The sequence below is a fragment of the Lolium rigidum genome, unplaced genomic scaffold (genome assembly GCF_022539505.1).
Source record: "Lolium rigidum isolate FL_2022 unplaced genomic scaffold, APGP_CSIRO_Lrig_0.1 contig_28051_1, whole genome shotgun sequence".
NCBI classification, from domain to species: domain Eukaryota; kingdom Viridiplantae; phylum Streptophyta; class Magnoliopsida; order Poales; family Poaceae; genus Lolium; species Lolium rigidum.
Genome location: NW_025900083.1, coordinates 45,518 through 60,390, shown reverse-complemented (window position 1 = coordinate 60,390; position 14,873 = coordinate 45,518). Strand labels below are relative to the sequence as shown.

General features: G+C 39.4%; 1 protein-coding gene across 2 annotated transcripts; it reads left to right on the top strand.

The window, feature by feature from the left end:
- The first annotated feature begins 216 nt into the window (after positions 1-216).
- LOC124680761 lies at positions 217-3,581 on the top strand. 2 transcript variants are annotated; one of them, XR_006995582.1, is made up of 3 exons: positions 221-581; positions 689-748; positions 2,969-3,581. XR_006995582.1 is itself a non-coding variant. In XM_047215812.1 (2 exons), the coding sequence occupies exons 1-2, from the start codon at positions 264-266 to the stop codon at positions 743-745; spliced, it is 375 nt and encodes a 124-aa protein (XP_047071768.1). In that variant the 5' UTR covers positions 217-263; the 3' UTR covers positions 746-1,841. The 2 variants fall into 2 exon arrangements, 1 of the variants encoding a protein (XP_047071768.1); XM_047215812.1 differs by lacking the exon at positions 2,969-3,581 and having other exon boundaries at positions 217-581; positions 689-1,841.
- The last annotated feature ends 11,292 nt before the right edge of the window (positions 3,582-14,873 follow it).

Sequence of the window (14,873 nt, the reverse complement as noted above, 5' to 3'; positions counted from 1 at the left end):
TATCCAGGAAGTTCAACCTTGTGTCCAGAGAAGTTCAAGTCGGTGCTCAGAATATTATTCTGCAACCGGTTGCAGAATAGTGCTGGTATATATATATATATATATAGAGAAACTCTATTAGACACCCTGGGGGTAGAATAAGTAATTCTACACCCGGGTCGGTCGACCGAGCCGGACTGAGCCTGCTTCCGGTGCGGCTCCGCCCGATGTATATTTTTGGGGTTTATTACCTCGCCGGTTTTTCTTATCGTGGGGATTCGGACATGCGTTGCCCATTGGACCCAGTTTCCAGAAACTGCCGGCGTGCGCTCCTCCAGCTCCAAAAATCCGGCGACCACCAGATCCCCGCCGCTGCCGCCCGAAGAATCCGCGCCCCAGCGCATTCCCCCTCCTTTTCGACGACCCCAGGTCCGCCCTACCCTCGCCGGCGGTCCCGAATTCCAGGCGGCGCTCGTGGAAAGCCCCGACGGGAGCTGCGCGCGGGGCGCTTCCCGGTAGACGACGACGCGTCCACGAGCTACTGCGCGGCGTTTTCCATGGAGAGCCTGCAGTCGCCGCGCTTCCTCTCCCCCATCCAACAGGTACTCTTCCGCACGGCCGCCCCTCGTTAGAGAGGCAAGTACTCCTCCCCATCCTCGTCAGCTCTGGGCAAATTAATTTTCGAGGTGGCTCACGTATCCTTTTGCAGGGAATGCGTACCAGGCCGCGCGAACACTCTCCAACTTGTGGATCCTTTCTTCAATAGGAGGTGCGTCCCGATCTGCAGCACCACGTTTCCTTGACTTGTTTGTTGGATACAGACATACAGTTAGCTAGCCATGATTTTTTTCTTCAAGAGCAAATAAAGTGGTAATCTGCAAGTGGCATGTTTAGTATTAGATTGGCAGTTCGGTCTTTGCGGTGGGCTCTTATCTTTCTGCTCAAGTATGGGATAAAAAGACTTGATCTTGCAATATGGGGACAAACCAAACATTCACTTTTTGTAGTCCTTTCGTTGTGTCCTGCCCAGTGACGCGGCAATAGTCCTACATCTATCTCTATAGTCCCCCTTTTCAGTTTGAACTCTTGCTCTGAAGATTCAGTTTTGTGCAGATGCAGCTATATTAGATAGACTTTGCTAATTAATCAGTGGAATAGGTCATGCTGGTGATGTGTTGTTATGCATTAGTGTAGGTTTCTGCCAGGATAATGTCATAATTTTTTTTGCAGATGCACGTCTATATGAATAGTTAATGATGTGATGATACAATTAAAACCTTGGATCTAATTGTCTGCTATGGGCTTACCATCTTTGTAAATAGCTTAGAATTACTACGTTATTTCTATTGCAATTTAGCTCCATTCTGCCTTTTCCCTCAGGAATATATTCAGCTTGTTTGGGAGGTACATATTTTTCAGGTTCACTTACCTGCATTTACCTAATTTGTCGCTAAAGCTTCAAGTTTTATACGGCTTGGTTTTAAGTTTACGATTCGCTCTTTTCATTTAAATATATAAAAAAGTTTGGTCCACCTTCTACATGTCGCATTGGAATGAATCAATCATTTTTTACTGAAAAATACTATTTGTGGGGTTTTGATCCCTACCGTGTCTTACAAATTCAGCTTTTCTTTCTGGCAAATTCAAACAAACATAATTTATGTTTACTACCAGCATTTGATTCTATTAGGAAGATCCGTATCATTATCTTTGCTTAAGGTTCATGTTTATCTTTGACATAATTTCGTGTCTTTCAGAGCTATGCATTGAAATATGATAATTAGTTTCTTCTTCTTGACTGTTCATCACTGTATGACTGCTATTGAATTATGATTTTGATTCATCTGCATGCTTTTCCATACATTGCATAACATGTTATTTGAAAAAAATACTATTTGTGTGGTTTTGTGATCCCTAGTGTGTCTTACAAATTCAGCTTATCTTTCTGGCAAATTCAAACAAACATAATTTATGTTTACTGCCCAGCATTTGATTCTATTAGGAAGATCCGTATCATTATTTTTTCTTAAGATTCATGTTTACCTTCGACATAATTTCCTGTTTTCAGAGCTATGCTTTGAAATATGATTAGTTTCTTCTTCTTGACTGTTCATCACTGTATGACTGCCAATGAATTATGATTTTGATTCATCCGCATGCTTTTCCATTAGTTGCATACCGTCCTATTTAAAAAAAAACTATTTTTTGGGTTTCTGGTCCCTGCCGTGTCTTACAAATTCAGCTTATCTTTATGGCAAATTCAAACAAACATCATTTATGTTTTACTGCCCAGCATTTGATTCTATTAGGAAGATCTGTATCATTATTTTTGCTTAAGATTCACGTTTATCTTTGACATAATTTACATTGAAATATGATTAGTTTCTTCCTCTTGACTGTTCATCACTGTATGACTGCCATTGAATTATGATTTTGATTCATCCCCATGCATTTCCATTAGTTGCATAACGTGCTATTTAGTCATTTACGTTTTGCCATTTTTGTAGTAGGCCAATAGCTATAGGCGAGACACTACTTCTAAAACTTTGATTGATATTGGGTGGGCGGTGGATGGCTTCGGAGCAAGAGAAATTCAGTCTAATGAGAGCACATATGTTGCCCCTAATGTGATTTGTATTGTTTGTCTGCGGAAGTGGGTATATGTAGAAATAAGGAGTGTGCCTAAAAAAATATTTGTTTCTTGACAATTTGAAACAAACCTTCCAAGTACTTCAAGGACATCCAAATACCAATAAAGCGAGTGGGTATATGTGATGGACTGGCCATCGGTGATCTCTTTGTCGGCTTGAACAATTTTATTGGTGGGTTCGATTTTGGCTATAGCGGCATGTCCAAGGTCATAGTCGAGCAACATGCTTTCTCAGTTGCCACTAATTAGTTCCTGGCTGATATTTCAAGTTTCAGTTGATCTTTTGCTTATTGGTTGTGTTAGCAGGGTCTAACCCTGCGATGTTTATATTTGCCCCAGGCTGACAAGGCAGCTCTTTGTACTACATGTCTACATGTCCTCATCGAAGGACCTGAATGCGGACGAGTTTTTCGGATGGGTGCCAGAGATGCACTGAAGTGGTCGATACCGGGAGCTCCTGTCTCCACCGACGGCCTCAACCCTCCAGTGACTACGACAACAGCACATTTTTGCAAGATATTGTTAGCTCCTCGAACAATTATCTCCAGTATTGCTTCCTGGGGGACTAACTGGCTGTACAAAGCACTGGAGAAAATGCTAGCGATGGTCAGAAGATATAGTTATTGGAGAAAAACAATGTGATTCTAGTCATTATACGGTCGGCGGAAAGGAGCTAGCGTCCAAGACACGACATGATTGTGTTAGTCAGGTGTGTTCTTTACCTGGGTAGCTAAGTTGGTGGAGCTATCACTGGCGTCTTTTTGGAAATAAAATGTAATTTGTGGCCCTAAATGCCCTGTTTTGGAACGCCGGAATTTCATGGATCCTGAGTTGGAAATTGTGTTGTTTGTTGTGAAATTCTTGCGTTGCAGATCCTTCCAAGACGAATAGAACAAGAATGGATAATATGTTCTTCCAAATATGGTTATGCATTTTCAGTACAATTAGTTAAGTCTGGTTGTTACTTTCACTCTACTATTTTTTATTTTATTTTATGAATCCCTTCTGAATTTCAAAAAATGTTAAATATGATTGCTGAAAATAGATTTAGGGCTAAAAATAAACTTTTGTTTACTTACATACACAAATTTGATTTGTTGTGGTTTATTAGTATTAAAATTCTACTCTGTACTAAGATTGTTGGTCGATGCAGCTAGCAATGACTCGCCGCTCCCTTTTTCCTATTTGGCCTAATTCTTTTACGTCACGTCCACATTTGTTTGACGGCTCGGCCGTAACTTTATTACCTCATATGTTCGGTGGGCCTAATTCTCTTACATCGCATCCTTTGGTTTTCTACGTCGCTTGGTACGGGGTGATGGTGGTGCGTCGCGTGGATCGTGGGCCAGCTACGGTTATACGGCGCGGCCAGCATCGGGAACGCACGCAACAATTTTTTTACGTCGTCTGCCGCTAGATGCGGTAGCGCGCGGGCAGAACAACGTGGCTGCTAGTTCGACCCGGGTGCAGAATAATATTCTGCTCCCTGGGAGTCAAATAGCGCATCTATATATATATATATATATATATATATATATATATATATATATATAGTAAGCATTCAAGTTGATCGATATGAACAAGGTCTAGACATATTCAAAACAGAAAAGCATGTATCTACCCCTAGCCCTTAACTATGTCTTACGAAGTCAAGCATGAAGAGAAGTGGTTTTGGGTTTCAAACATGGAAATTTCAAAAACTTCCCAAAAGCTTAATTTTAGAGTGAATAAGAAGGATCAAAGCTTACCTTTTCATTTTCAGGATTTATGCTTGTTTAAATCTTCGTCAAACATAGGATTTGACCAACACACATATCTATATACCTAATAATAAAGAAAATAAGGTTTCTTGTTGGTCCGTCCCAAATTTTACCGATTTGCCCTTCCACCAGACAGGTATTTACCAAGAGTGCCACCGCCAAGTCAAAAAAAAGGGTTCGTTTGGATGACCCACGACACGCAGGATTCACGAGTCCTCCCGACCGCCTAACCCCGCAGTACAAACTCTTCCGTCCTCATCTCAAAATAAAAGCTCTTCCGTCCTCCCTGTCTCACCCATCCTTCCGTAATCCAGAAGCTTCTGGAGACTGCGCCCCCACCCACGGCGTGTCGTGATCACCATGAACTCGAGTCCGGCCCGGTCTCCTCCCCTGTGGCGCACGCCGCCCCCTCCTCTACTAATATACATCTGTCCTACTTCTTCCTCTGCTTCACGTTAACCTTCAAGATCCAGGCGTTAGATCTCGATCCCAATCACAATCCCAAGTAGTATGCCGATTGGGGAATCGGTCCGGGCAAGGTGGAGAGGGCCTAGCCCGCGATGAATCGTTCCAGGGCGGCGCCAGCTCGCCAGATTTTGCCGGCGGCGGAGGTGATATCCGCCGCGAGAGAGACATAAAGTATGTGTGCTAGGCGAGATCGAGGAAAGAGATAGTCAGGATGGGCCCTACAGATAGCAGTTCACGGCTGATGGACGTACTTCCGTGGGCTCACACAGCGAGTGGCTGGTTGTGCTCCGGAAGAAGCAAATCACAGTTTCTATTGCTGAACCGTGTAATTCAGCATCAATAAAACCTCCGCCGCCGCGACGCACGGCCTCCCGGCCATAAATCCTCTCGCCGCAACTTATGGACTCCTCGCAACAAATGCATCACATCATTCATCGACTAGAAACGGTTCGATTCAACTCAGTCGTTGCCGCCTCCATGTTAAGAACCTATAAATCCTGCCATCGACATCAAGCTCGGCCGCCTGTTTGCGCCACCATATCTTGCAGCAGTCTCTCGTAGCTGTCCGCTCCCTATCTTCCCGTCCCCATATGGATTCTCCCTTTTATTTTTCAATCCCCCAAGATATTTCAATCGATCTGTCAAGTTGCGCTCCGCTCCCGCTGGAATCTGCTCGACGATTTGCTCCCCACCCGATTTGATTGGATTGTACATGCTATTCACTCAAGACCCTCCGAATTGATTTGATTATTGTGCCTGCTACTAGCTGAAGAGAGGGGAAAGCTTATATCATCAGGTGTATGGCACTACGGCTAAGGACAGTTTGCTGAAGCTAAGAAAAGCGTATATCATCAATTGGTACACGTACAAGCTCACATCTTTTGCTCTGAATTTTTAATTTACATAGCATCGGCAATACATCTTCTGTTTTTCTAAACTTTGCTGACTGCACGTAGTTCTTACCCTGGAATCTCCCCTGAAATAATTAGCTACATTAGAATTTGTTTCCTTTGAATGTTAGCTACATTGGATTTTTTTTTTCCTTTGAATTTTCCGTCAAATGCATTAGTTCAAATAGACTGTCTAGAGACAAGAACAACAATACCTGCTTCTTCTTACTGATTTTCTTAACCACATGTAGACTTGCTTCTACCTAAATTTGGTTATTATTGCTTACGTGAAGAAGTACTGATCACTAGATTGATCGCCTTCAATTGTAATCCTGATGCCTCCTATATATTTAAATGCATGCATGTTGAAGTGTTAACAGCACAAGTGGAGGCTCTACAATTGACAACCAGGTACTTGATGACATATCTTAATGCCTGTAAAAAGCTTTCAGTTTGTTTGCCGTTTAAAATACACTTTTTTATTTATCCAGTGAGCTAGCTGATGCTACTTTTGAAACATTATTGCTGTTTATCAGATGATTCATAGTTGTATTGAGTTCTGAGGATATATCTATTTTACCTCCCTGTTAATTTTAGAAGCAGGACTAGCAACTGTCCATCAATCCATTATTCTGGACTGCAGTCCCCATGATATTTTTTTGCAATCTACCCATGACGTCTCGACGTATTATGTTTGCCAAGTACTTTTTTCTATTTTACATGGTCTTTTCACTTGGCTGTTTGATTTATCATGTCACATTAGCATAGCAATGCCAATTATCTGGTGCAGGACTCACCAGATTTATTCTTGGTGCACGATATGGTTAATTATTCGTATAGTCTCCCAGAGTTTCGCAATACTTTTAAGCACACGATATCATACAGCAATGTGTTGTTCCTGTTAGAAATTGATTTAGTTTCGTCTTTTATTTACAGATATGGTCACTTTAATAGACATAAAAATATTTTCAGGTTCGGAATTTTCATGGAAAATATGGAGAGTTCTCAATTGTTTTGTCAGGATGCATGTGTTGCAAGTTATCAGCCTAGATTGAATATAACATCATCATTTTCAAATATTAACTATTTCTATTTCTATTGTATACTGCTATCTTCATTTACAGTGCTTTCTATCCAGCATGGCAACAAGGCTCACCACATCTTTACCGAAAAAACAAGGCTCACCACATCTGTACTTGCACGTTCAGCTCATCAACAAACAGAACATAGCAAGATTTATACCGAGGCAATAAAAAAACTCAGGAACACTAGACAACCACTGCACCTAATTCTACAAGAGGGGAGCAAAGATGAACATTCACGTGCAGACATCGCAAGCATAAGAGGATCTGATAAGCCATTCTTCACTACATCAAGAATGGAAAAAGACATGTCATGGCTATACTTTCTGATGACTATAAGATTTGCAAATACAATGAATAGTTACCAATGTACTTGAAGAGTACTCTGATCATGTAATAAATGTTTTATCGACTTCCAAATCATTATATTTTACTTAAAGGCTTAAAAAATCTCTGTGAATTTTACTACAGTACATCACTAAAAAATCACCGCCGCAACGCGCGGGGCATCATCTAGTTATGCTAGAAGGAAAAATAAACACAAAGAAAACTTAAGAGCTGCGGTAAAATTTGTTTGATGATTTTCTTGTGTTATTTTGAGAGACAGGATAGATATAATATTTAGTATTACCTCCGTTTTATATGTAAGCTCTTTTTAGCCAGAGAAACTCTTAAATTATTTATTATTGGAATTTAGAGAGTGAAATTTAGGAAGGCAATTGGAGTCCACCAAGAAATAGTGGAGGTATTTTTTGGGAGAGGCTCTCCAATAAGGATATATGGAGAGCCAATATTTATGTATTGCAAATTATATAGTTACGAATAATCCCGCGAAAGTATGGATTTGGCCTAAGATGATTCCAAAATAGAAAAAAACTTCAATCATTTCAATTTGTTTTATTGGCCAGGCACGGATTGTAGCCCCTTAATGCTGAATATAGGTTATATTTGTGAGTAGAGGACCCCACATAACTGAAATAGTAGACTCTACGTAAAAATATTAAAGCTCGGATCAATTTCAACGTTCTAATAGGCAAACACACACTTTACAAATCCCCTTGCCGCCATGATCAACACCGTCCGGGCGTGATGATCGCAGATCAACCAGACCACTGCCACATCGATAAGCCATCTTACTATTGACTACAGAGGTAGCAAAAGAAGTTATATTTGAGTTTTTATGCAAATAAAATCATGTAATGCTGAAGTTTCGAAAACATGCCATATTTTTTTATGAAGCTTCAAACACCTAACCGGGCTCCTCTAGCTTTGGTCAAGTAGAAAATTTAGACCTACCGAGAAAAACTTTTTTTAGACACTTAAAAATACGTATATCAACCCGTAGTTCAGTTTTTTTTGGAAGGACATAGGCTCGACCGTGCCAGGAGACTAGGACTCACATGAGATGATGAAAAATGCCCAGTTTTAATAAATCGCAAAGATCGTGTTCCTAATATTTTAGTCACCCGTCGCAACGCACGGGCAAATTTCCTAGTAGTCTTCTTATGTCATATAGTAAGCATTCAAGTTGATAAACAAGCATGCATGTCTAGACATATTCAAATTAACCCGACAAATCATGTATCTACCTATAACCCTAAACTCTGTCTTATGAAGTCAACCATGAAGAGAAGTGGTTTTGTGTTTCAAACATTGAGATTTCAAGAATCCCCCAAAAGCTTCATTTTAGAATGACTAAGAAGGATCCAGGCTTACCTTTTCATTTTATGTTTTAAACTTTTTAAATCTTGGTCAAACCTAGGATTTGACCAAGATTCAAATGGGCATAAACATTAATTCAGAAAAAACAAGGTCTAGACATATTCAAAACAGGAAAAGCATGTATCTACCCCCTAACCCTTAACTCTGTCTTATGAAGTCAGGCATGAAGATACGTGGTTTTGGGTTTCAAACATGGAAATTTCAAAAACATCCCAAAAGCTTAATTTTAGAGTGACTAAAAAGGATCCAAGCTTACCTTTTCATTTTCATGTTTATGCTTGTTTAAATCTTGGTCAAACATAGGATTTGACCAAGATTCAAATGGGCATAAACATTCCGAAAAAATTAAAAAACCAACGCACATTAGTAGCCCAAAATTGAACCATTCAAGTGGATATTTTTTAACTTGATTAACCTATATTTAATCATAGATTCGTAGGTCGATTTTTCTACTTTTTTATTATTACTATGCAGCACATGTGTGTTTGCCCGTCGCGTGAAACTCGGAGGAAGAGGGATCACTCGGAAGGAGAGAAGAAGGGAGTGCATTATGGTGTCTCCCCTTTTTCGGGTGATGATGTTGACTCTTGTGCAGGTTTTGTCAGTGAGCGAGGAGGTGCGAGCGAGCGAGCGAGTCGAAGCGAGGCCGAGAATGAGAGAGATTTTTTTTTGTGAGAGGGACAACCGAAGGATCCCGAAGGACCCGGAGACTTCCAATACGCATCCCGATGCGTCTTCTCTTGACAAAGAAGATGGCTGGGAGTTTGCGTACCTACTGCACGTGACTTGTGCTCACTGAAGTGTGGGACCTCACGCATGGGCACCACACGTAAGTGACAGACCTGTTGGTGTAAAAACTCAGTTGATTATTATAGTGCATTAGAACAAAGTTTCCTATGGATTCAAGGGCAGGAAATCCAAGTTAACTCATTTACATGACATTAATTTTTCCATGAAGCAAAGTTAACACATCTATCAATTGGTACATTTTGGAGTGACTAAGAAGGATCCATGCTTACTTATTCGTTTTCACGTGTTAAACTTGTTTAAATCTTGCTCAAACCTAGGATTTCACCAAGATTCAAATGGGCATGAAAATGAAAAAATGAAATACCAATGCACATAGTCTTCTTATGTCATACAAGTAAGCATTCAAGATGATAAAAAAGGTCTAGACATATTCAAACCAGGCAAATCATGTATGTACTCCCTAACGACCCTAAACTCTGTCTTATGAAGTAAGGCATGAAGAGAAAGTGGTTTTGGGTGTCAAACATGGAAATTTCAAAAACCTCCCAAAAGCTTCATTTTAGATCTTGGTCAAACCTAGCTAGTAGTTGACCAAGATTCAAATGGGCATAAAATTCAAAAAAATCAGAAAATGAAAAACCAAAGCACATAGCCTTCTTATGTCATAAAGTAAGAATTCAAGTTGATAAACAAGGTCTAGACATATTCAAACCCGACAAATCATGTATCTATCCCTAACACTAAACTCTGTCTTATGAAGTAAGGCATGAAGAGAAAGTGGTTCTGGGTGTCAAACATGGAAATTTCAAAAACCTCCCAAAAGCTTCATTTTAGATCTTGGTCAAACCTAGCTAGTAGTTGACCAAGATTCAAATGGGCATAAAATTCAAAAAAAAAATCAGAAAATGAAAAACCAAAGAACATAGCCTTCTTATGTCATAAAGTAAGAATTCAAGTTGATAAACAAGGTGTAGAGATATTCAAACCCGACAAATCATGTATCTACCCCTAACACTAAACTCTGTCTTATGAAGTCAAGCATGAAGAGAAGTGGTTTTGGGTTTCAAACATTGAGATTTCAAGAACCCCCCAAAAGATTCATTTTAGAGTGACTAAGAAGGATGGTTACCTTTTCATTTTCATATTTTAAACTTGTTTAAATCGTTGTCAAACCTAGGATTTGACCAAGATTCAAATGGGCATAAAAATTCAGGAAAAAACCAAAAGAATGATAAACCAAAGCACATAGCATTCTTATGTCATATAGTAAGCATTAAAGTTGATAAACAAGGTCTAGACATATTCAAACCAGATAATCATGTCGATCTTATGAAGTCTAGCATGAAGAGAAGTCGTATTGGTTTCAAACATTGAAATTTCAAGAACCTCCCAAAAGCTTCATTTTAGAGTGACTAAAAAAGATCCAGGCTTGCCTTTTCATTTTCATGTGTTTTAAACTTGCTAAAATCTTGGTCAAACCTAGGACTTGACCAAGATTCAAATGGCATTAAACATTCAGAAAAAATAAAAAATGAAAACCAAAGCACATAGCCTTCTTATATATTAAGCATTCAAGTTGATCGATATGAACAAAGGTCTAGACATATTCAAAACAGAAAAAGCATGTATCTACCTCCTAGCCCTTAACTATGTCTTATGAAGTCAAGAATGAAGAGAAGTGGTTTTGGGTTTCAAACATGGAAATTTCAAAAACTTCCCAAAAGGTTAATTTTAGAGTGAATAAGAAGGATCCAAGCTTACCTTTTCATTTTCAGGATTTATGCTTGTTTAAATCTTGGTCAAACATCGGATTTGACCAACACACATATAGTCTTATTATGTCATACTAGCAAAATACCCGTACGTTGCTACGTGCAACAACATATGAAATTTGTCAACAGTTTATGCTCTATTGAAAAGCAGAACTTACATTTAGTCGAACATATATCAGCATAAGGGGATGATAAATTTGAAATACGCCATCCGTAGAAAGTAGTCCATAAATTTTTTAAGTTAACACTAAATAATAAGTAGTACTAATTTTGAAGTACTTTCAGATTACATGACTTGAAGTGAAATACTTATGAGAAATAGAACAAGACACTTACCAAGTGTTAGATTTCAGTACAGTTCGTAATAGTTATTGATCAAAAAATATAGAACATGGTAAACACTTTTTGGAAATTTACAATGTAAATAATTGTTTATGTGAAGCTCAACTGACACTTAGTTGGGCTAATTTTGTAAGAAAAATAAGACTTCGATGATCAACACTACTCAAAGGGATATATGAAACAATAATTAGAGCAGAAACTCAATTCGGCACATGGAAGCATATACTCCAGCTATCGAAAAAATATTTTGAACTGATAAAAAAATTGAAGAAAATATTTGCGCTTACGTATCGACATTTTGCGTGCGCACATCAACTTTTGCGAAAAACCGACATTTTTGTAACTTGTGCGAAAAAGACAAAAAAAAAGTGTCACATACATAACCTTTTTTTACACCAAAATTTGTCTGTTTTACACATAACACTAAAATCTCGGTTTTCCGTGGAACCATTTTGTGAATGTGTACAATTCCAAGATGTACTCATTAAATTTTGTATCAAAAAATTTCAGCATTTTAAAAGTGCATATGCTCCGGGTGCTAAAACAGCACTCCCCAATTAGAGACCTATTTCGAGATCATAGATACAGTCAGTCTCCTACTAAAAACTGCAGGTGCTAGACAGCTAGATATGTTAGTCTAACTGCACGAGGTTGTTTTCGTAGACCCAATTGCATGCAGAACCTGAACAATATTTTAGGCAGCACTTCCTGGGTTCCTCCTGCTTACTTCAGAACACAGCAAACTAAATTAGGAGCGCAAGCAAAACTGCACAACAGATTGGTTGCTGGCGCAGCACGATGCGGCGCGCTCGAACGATACGGCTGTCGGGCCAACATCCTTGTTGCGCTGCCGCGGCTTTCGGCCAAGCTGCTCTCAGTCGCAGCACTCACAGGCCGTGCTAAGGCCTAACGTAGTAACGTGGCTGCGGTGACCAGGAGCACCCTTCGGCTCGCGGCGCACCAGCACGGTCGCCCTCGGACCTTGGCGGCCGCTATGGTGTTTCTAATTGTGGGGGATGGGTGAGTTCAAGGGCTCCATGGGGCTTCGAATTGCAGGGCACTGGCTGAGCTCGAGGGCATGGCGTTGTTCCTGTCTCAAGTGAAGTAGGAGGATTTTGAGGCGACGGCTGGGCCGATTCCTCGCAGAGAGGCCTTCCCCAGCGCTACACCTATCAATTCTTGACCAAGATCGGCCGAATGCGGCGTGAGCCTTTGGGATTGTGCGTAGCTTGAGCCTCGGGGTGCAGCCATGGGAGCGGTAGAATCAGCCTCAGGTGGTGTGCGGCAAGAAAAACAAACAAACCGGTACCGGCAGGGATGGTGTGGGCCGTTGCTTTGGGCTCGGCCCACTTGTGCGCAAGATCGATCAACCCTGACGTACGCGTACGAACAACCAATGCAAATTTAATAGTAAAGATAGTAAGCATTCAAGTTGATAAACAAGCATATGCATGTCTAGACATATTCAAATTAACCCGACAAATCATGTATGTACCCCTAACCCTAAACTCTGTCTTATGAAGTTAACCATGAAGAGAAGTGGTTTTGGGTTTCAAACATTGAGATTTCTAAGAACCCCCAAAAGCTTCATTTTAGAATGACTAAGAAGGATCCAGGCTTACCTTTTCATTTTATGTTTTAAACTTGTTTAAATCTTGGTCAAACCTAGGATTTGACCAAGATTCAAATGGGCATAAACATTAATTCAGAAAAACAAAAAAAAAAAGAAAAACCAACGCACATATAGTCTTCTTATGTCATATAGTAAGCATTCAAGTTGATAAACAAGCATGTCTAGACATATTCAAACCCGACAAATCATGTATCGATCTACTATACCCCCTAACCCTAAACTTTATCTTATGAAGTCAACCATATGAAGAGAAGTGGTTTTGGGTTTCAAACATTGAGATTTCAAGAACCCCCAAAAGCTTCATTTTTGAATGACTAAGAAGGATCCATGCTTACCTTTAAACTTGTTTAAATCTTGGTCAAACCTAGGATTTGACCAAGATTCAAATGGGCATAAAAAATCAAAAAAATCAAAAAAAAAAAACCAAAGCACATAGCCTTTTTATGTCATATAATGAGCATTCAAGTTGATAAACATGGTCTAGACATATTAAAACACGAAAAATCATGTATCTACCCTGGCCCTAACCCTAAACTCGATCTGTCTTATGAAGTCAAACATGAAGAGAAGTGGTTTTGGGTTTCAAACATGGAAATTTCAAAAACCTCCCAAAAACTTCATCTTAGAGTGACTAAGAAGGTTCCATGCTTACCTTTTCATTTTCATGTTTTAAATTAACTTGTTTAAATCTTGGTCAAACATAGGGTTTAAGGTTTAGGGATCATCGATCGAGTGCACACGCACATTATTAGAGGCACTCGCGCCTTTGCGCATAAAGTGCATGCGTATATATATAAGTGTGTTTCTTGGCCACCAACGATATATAGATCTAGAGAGAGATATTGAAATATATTTAGGGTTTAGGGTTTAGGGTCTAGGGTTAGGGTCTAGGGTTAGGGTTTAGGGTTTAGGCCGGGTTTAGGGTTTAGGGCTTAGGATGTAGTGTTTAGGGTTTAGGGTCTAGGGTTTAGGTTTTAGTGTTTAGGGTGTTTAGGGTGTACGTTTAGGGTATAATTAGGGATTAGGGATTAAGGTTTTAGGGTTTAAGGTTTAGGGATCATCGATCGAGTGCACACACACATTATTGGAGGCACCCGCGCCTTTGCACATAAAGTGCATGCGTATATATATAAGTGTGTTTCTTGGCCACCAACGATATATAGATCGAGAGAGAGAGATTGAAATATATATATATATCCCCAAGAATATGTTCAAATATATATTGAAATATATGCACGAATGATATGCAAGGTATGCCATGTGCGCATAGCATGAAGAGAAGTCGTATTTGTTTCAAACATTGAAATTTCAAGAACCTCCCAAAAGCTTCATTTTAGAGTGATTAAAAAAGATCCAGGCTTGCCTTTTCATTTTCATGTTTTTAAATTGTTTAAATCTTGGTCAAACCTAGCTAGTATTTGACCAAGATTCAAATGGGCATAAAATTAAAAAAACATAAAAATGAAAAACCAAAGCACATATATAGCCTTCTTATGTCATATAAAATAAGCATTCAACAAGTTGATAAACAAGGTCTAGACATATTCAAAATAGAAAAAGCATGTATCTACCCCTAACCCTTAACTCTGTCTTATGAAGTCAAGCATGAAGAGAAGTGGTTTTGGGTTTCAAACATTATATTGAGATTTCAAGAACCCCCAAAAGCTTCATTTTAGAATGACTAAGAAGGATCCAGGCTTGTCTTTTCATTTTCATGTGTTTTAAACTTGCTAAAATCTTGGTCAAACCTAGGACTTGACCAAGATTCAAATGGCATTAAACATTCGAAAAAAATCAAAAAATGAAAACCAAAGCACATAGCCTT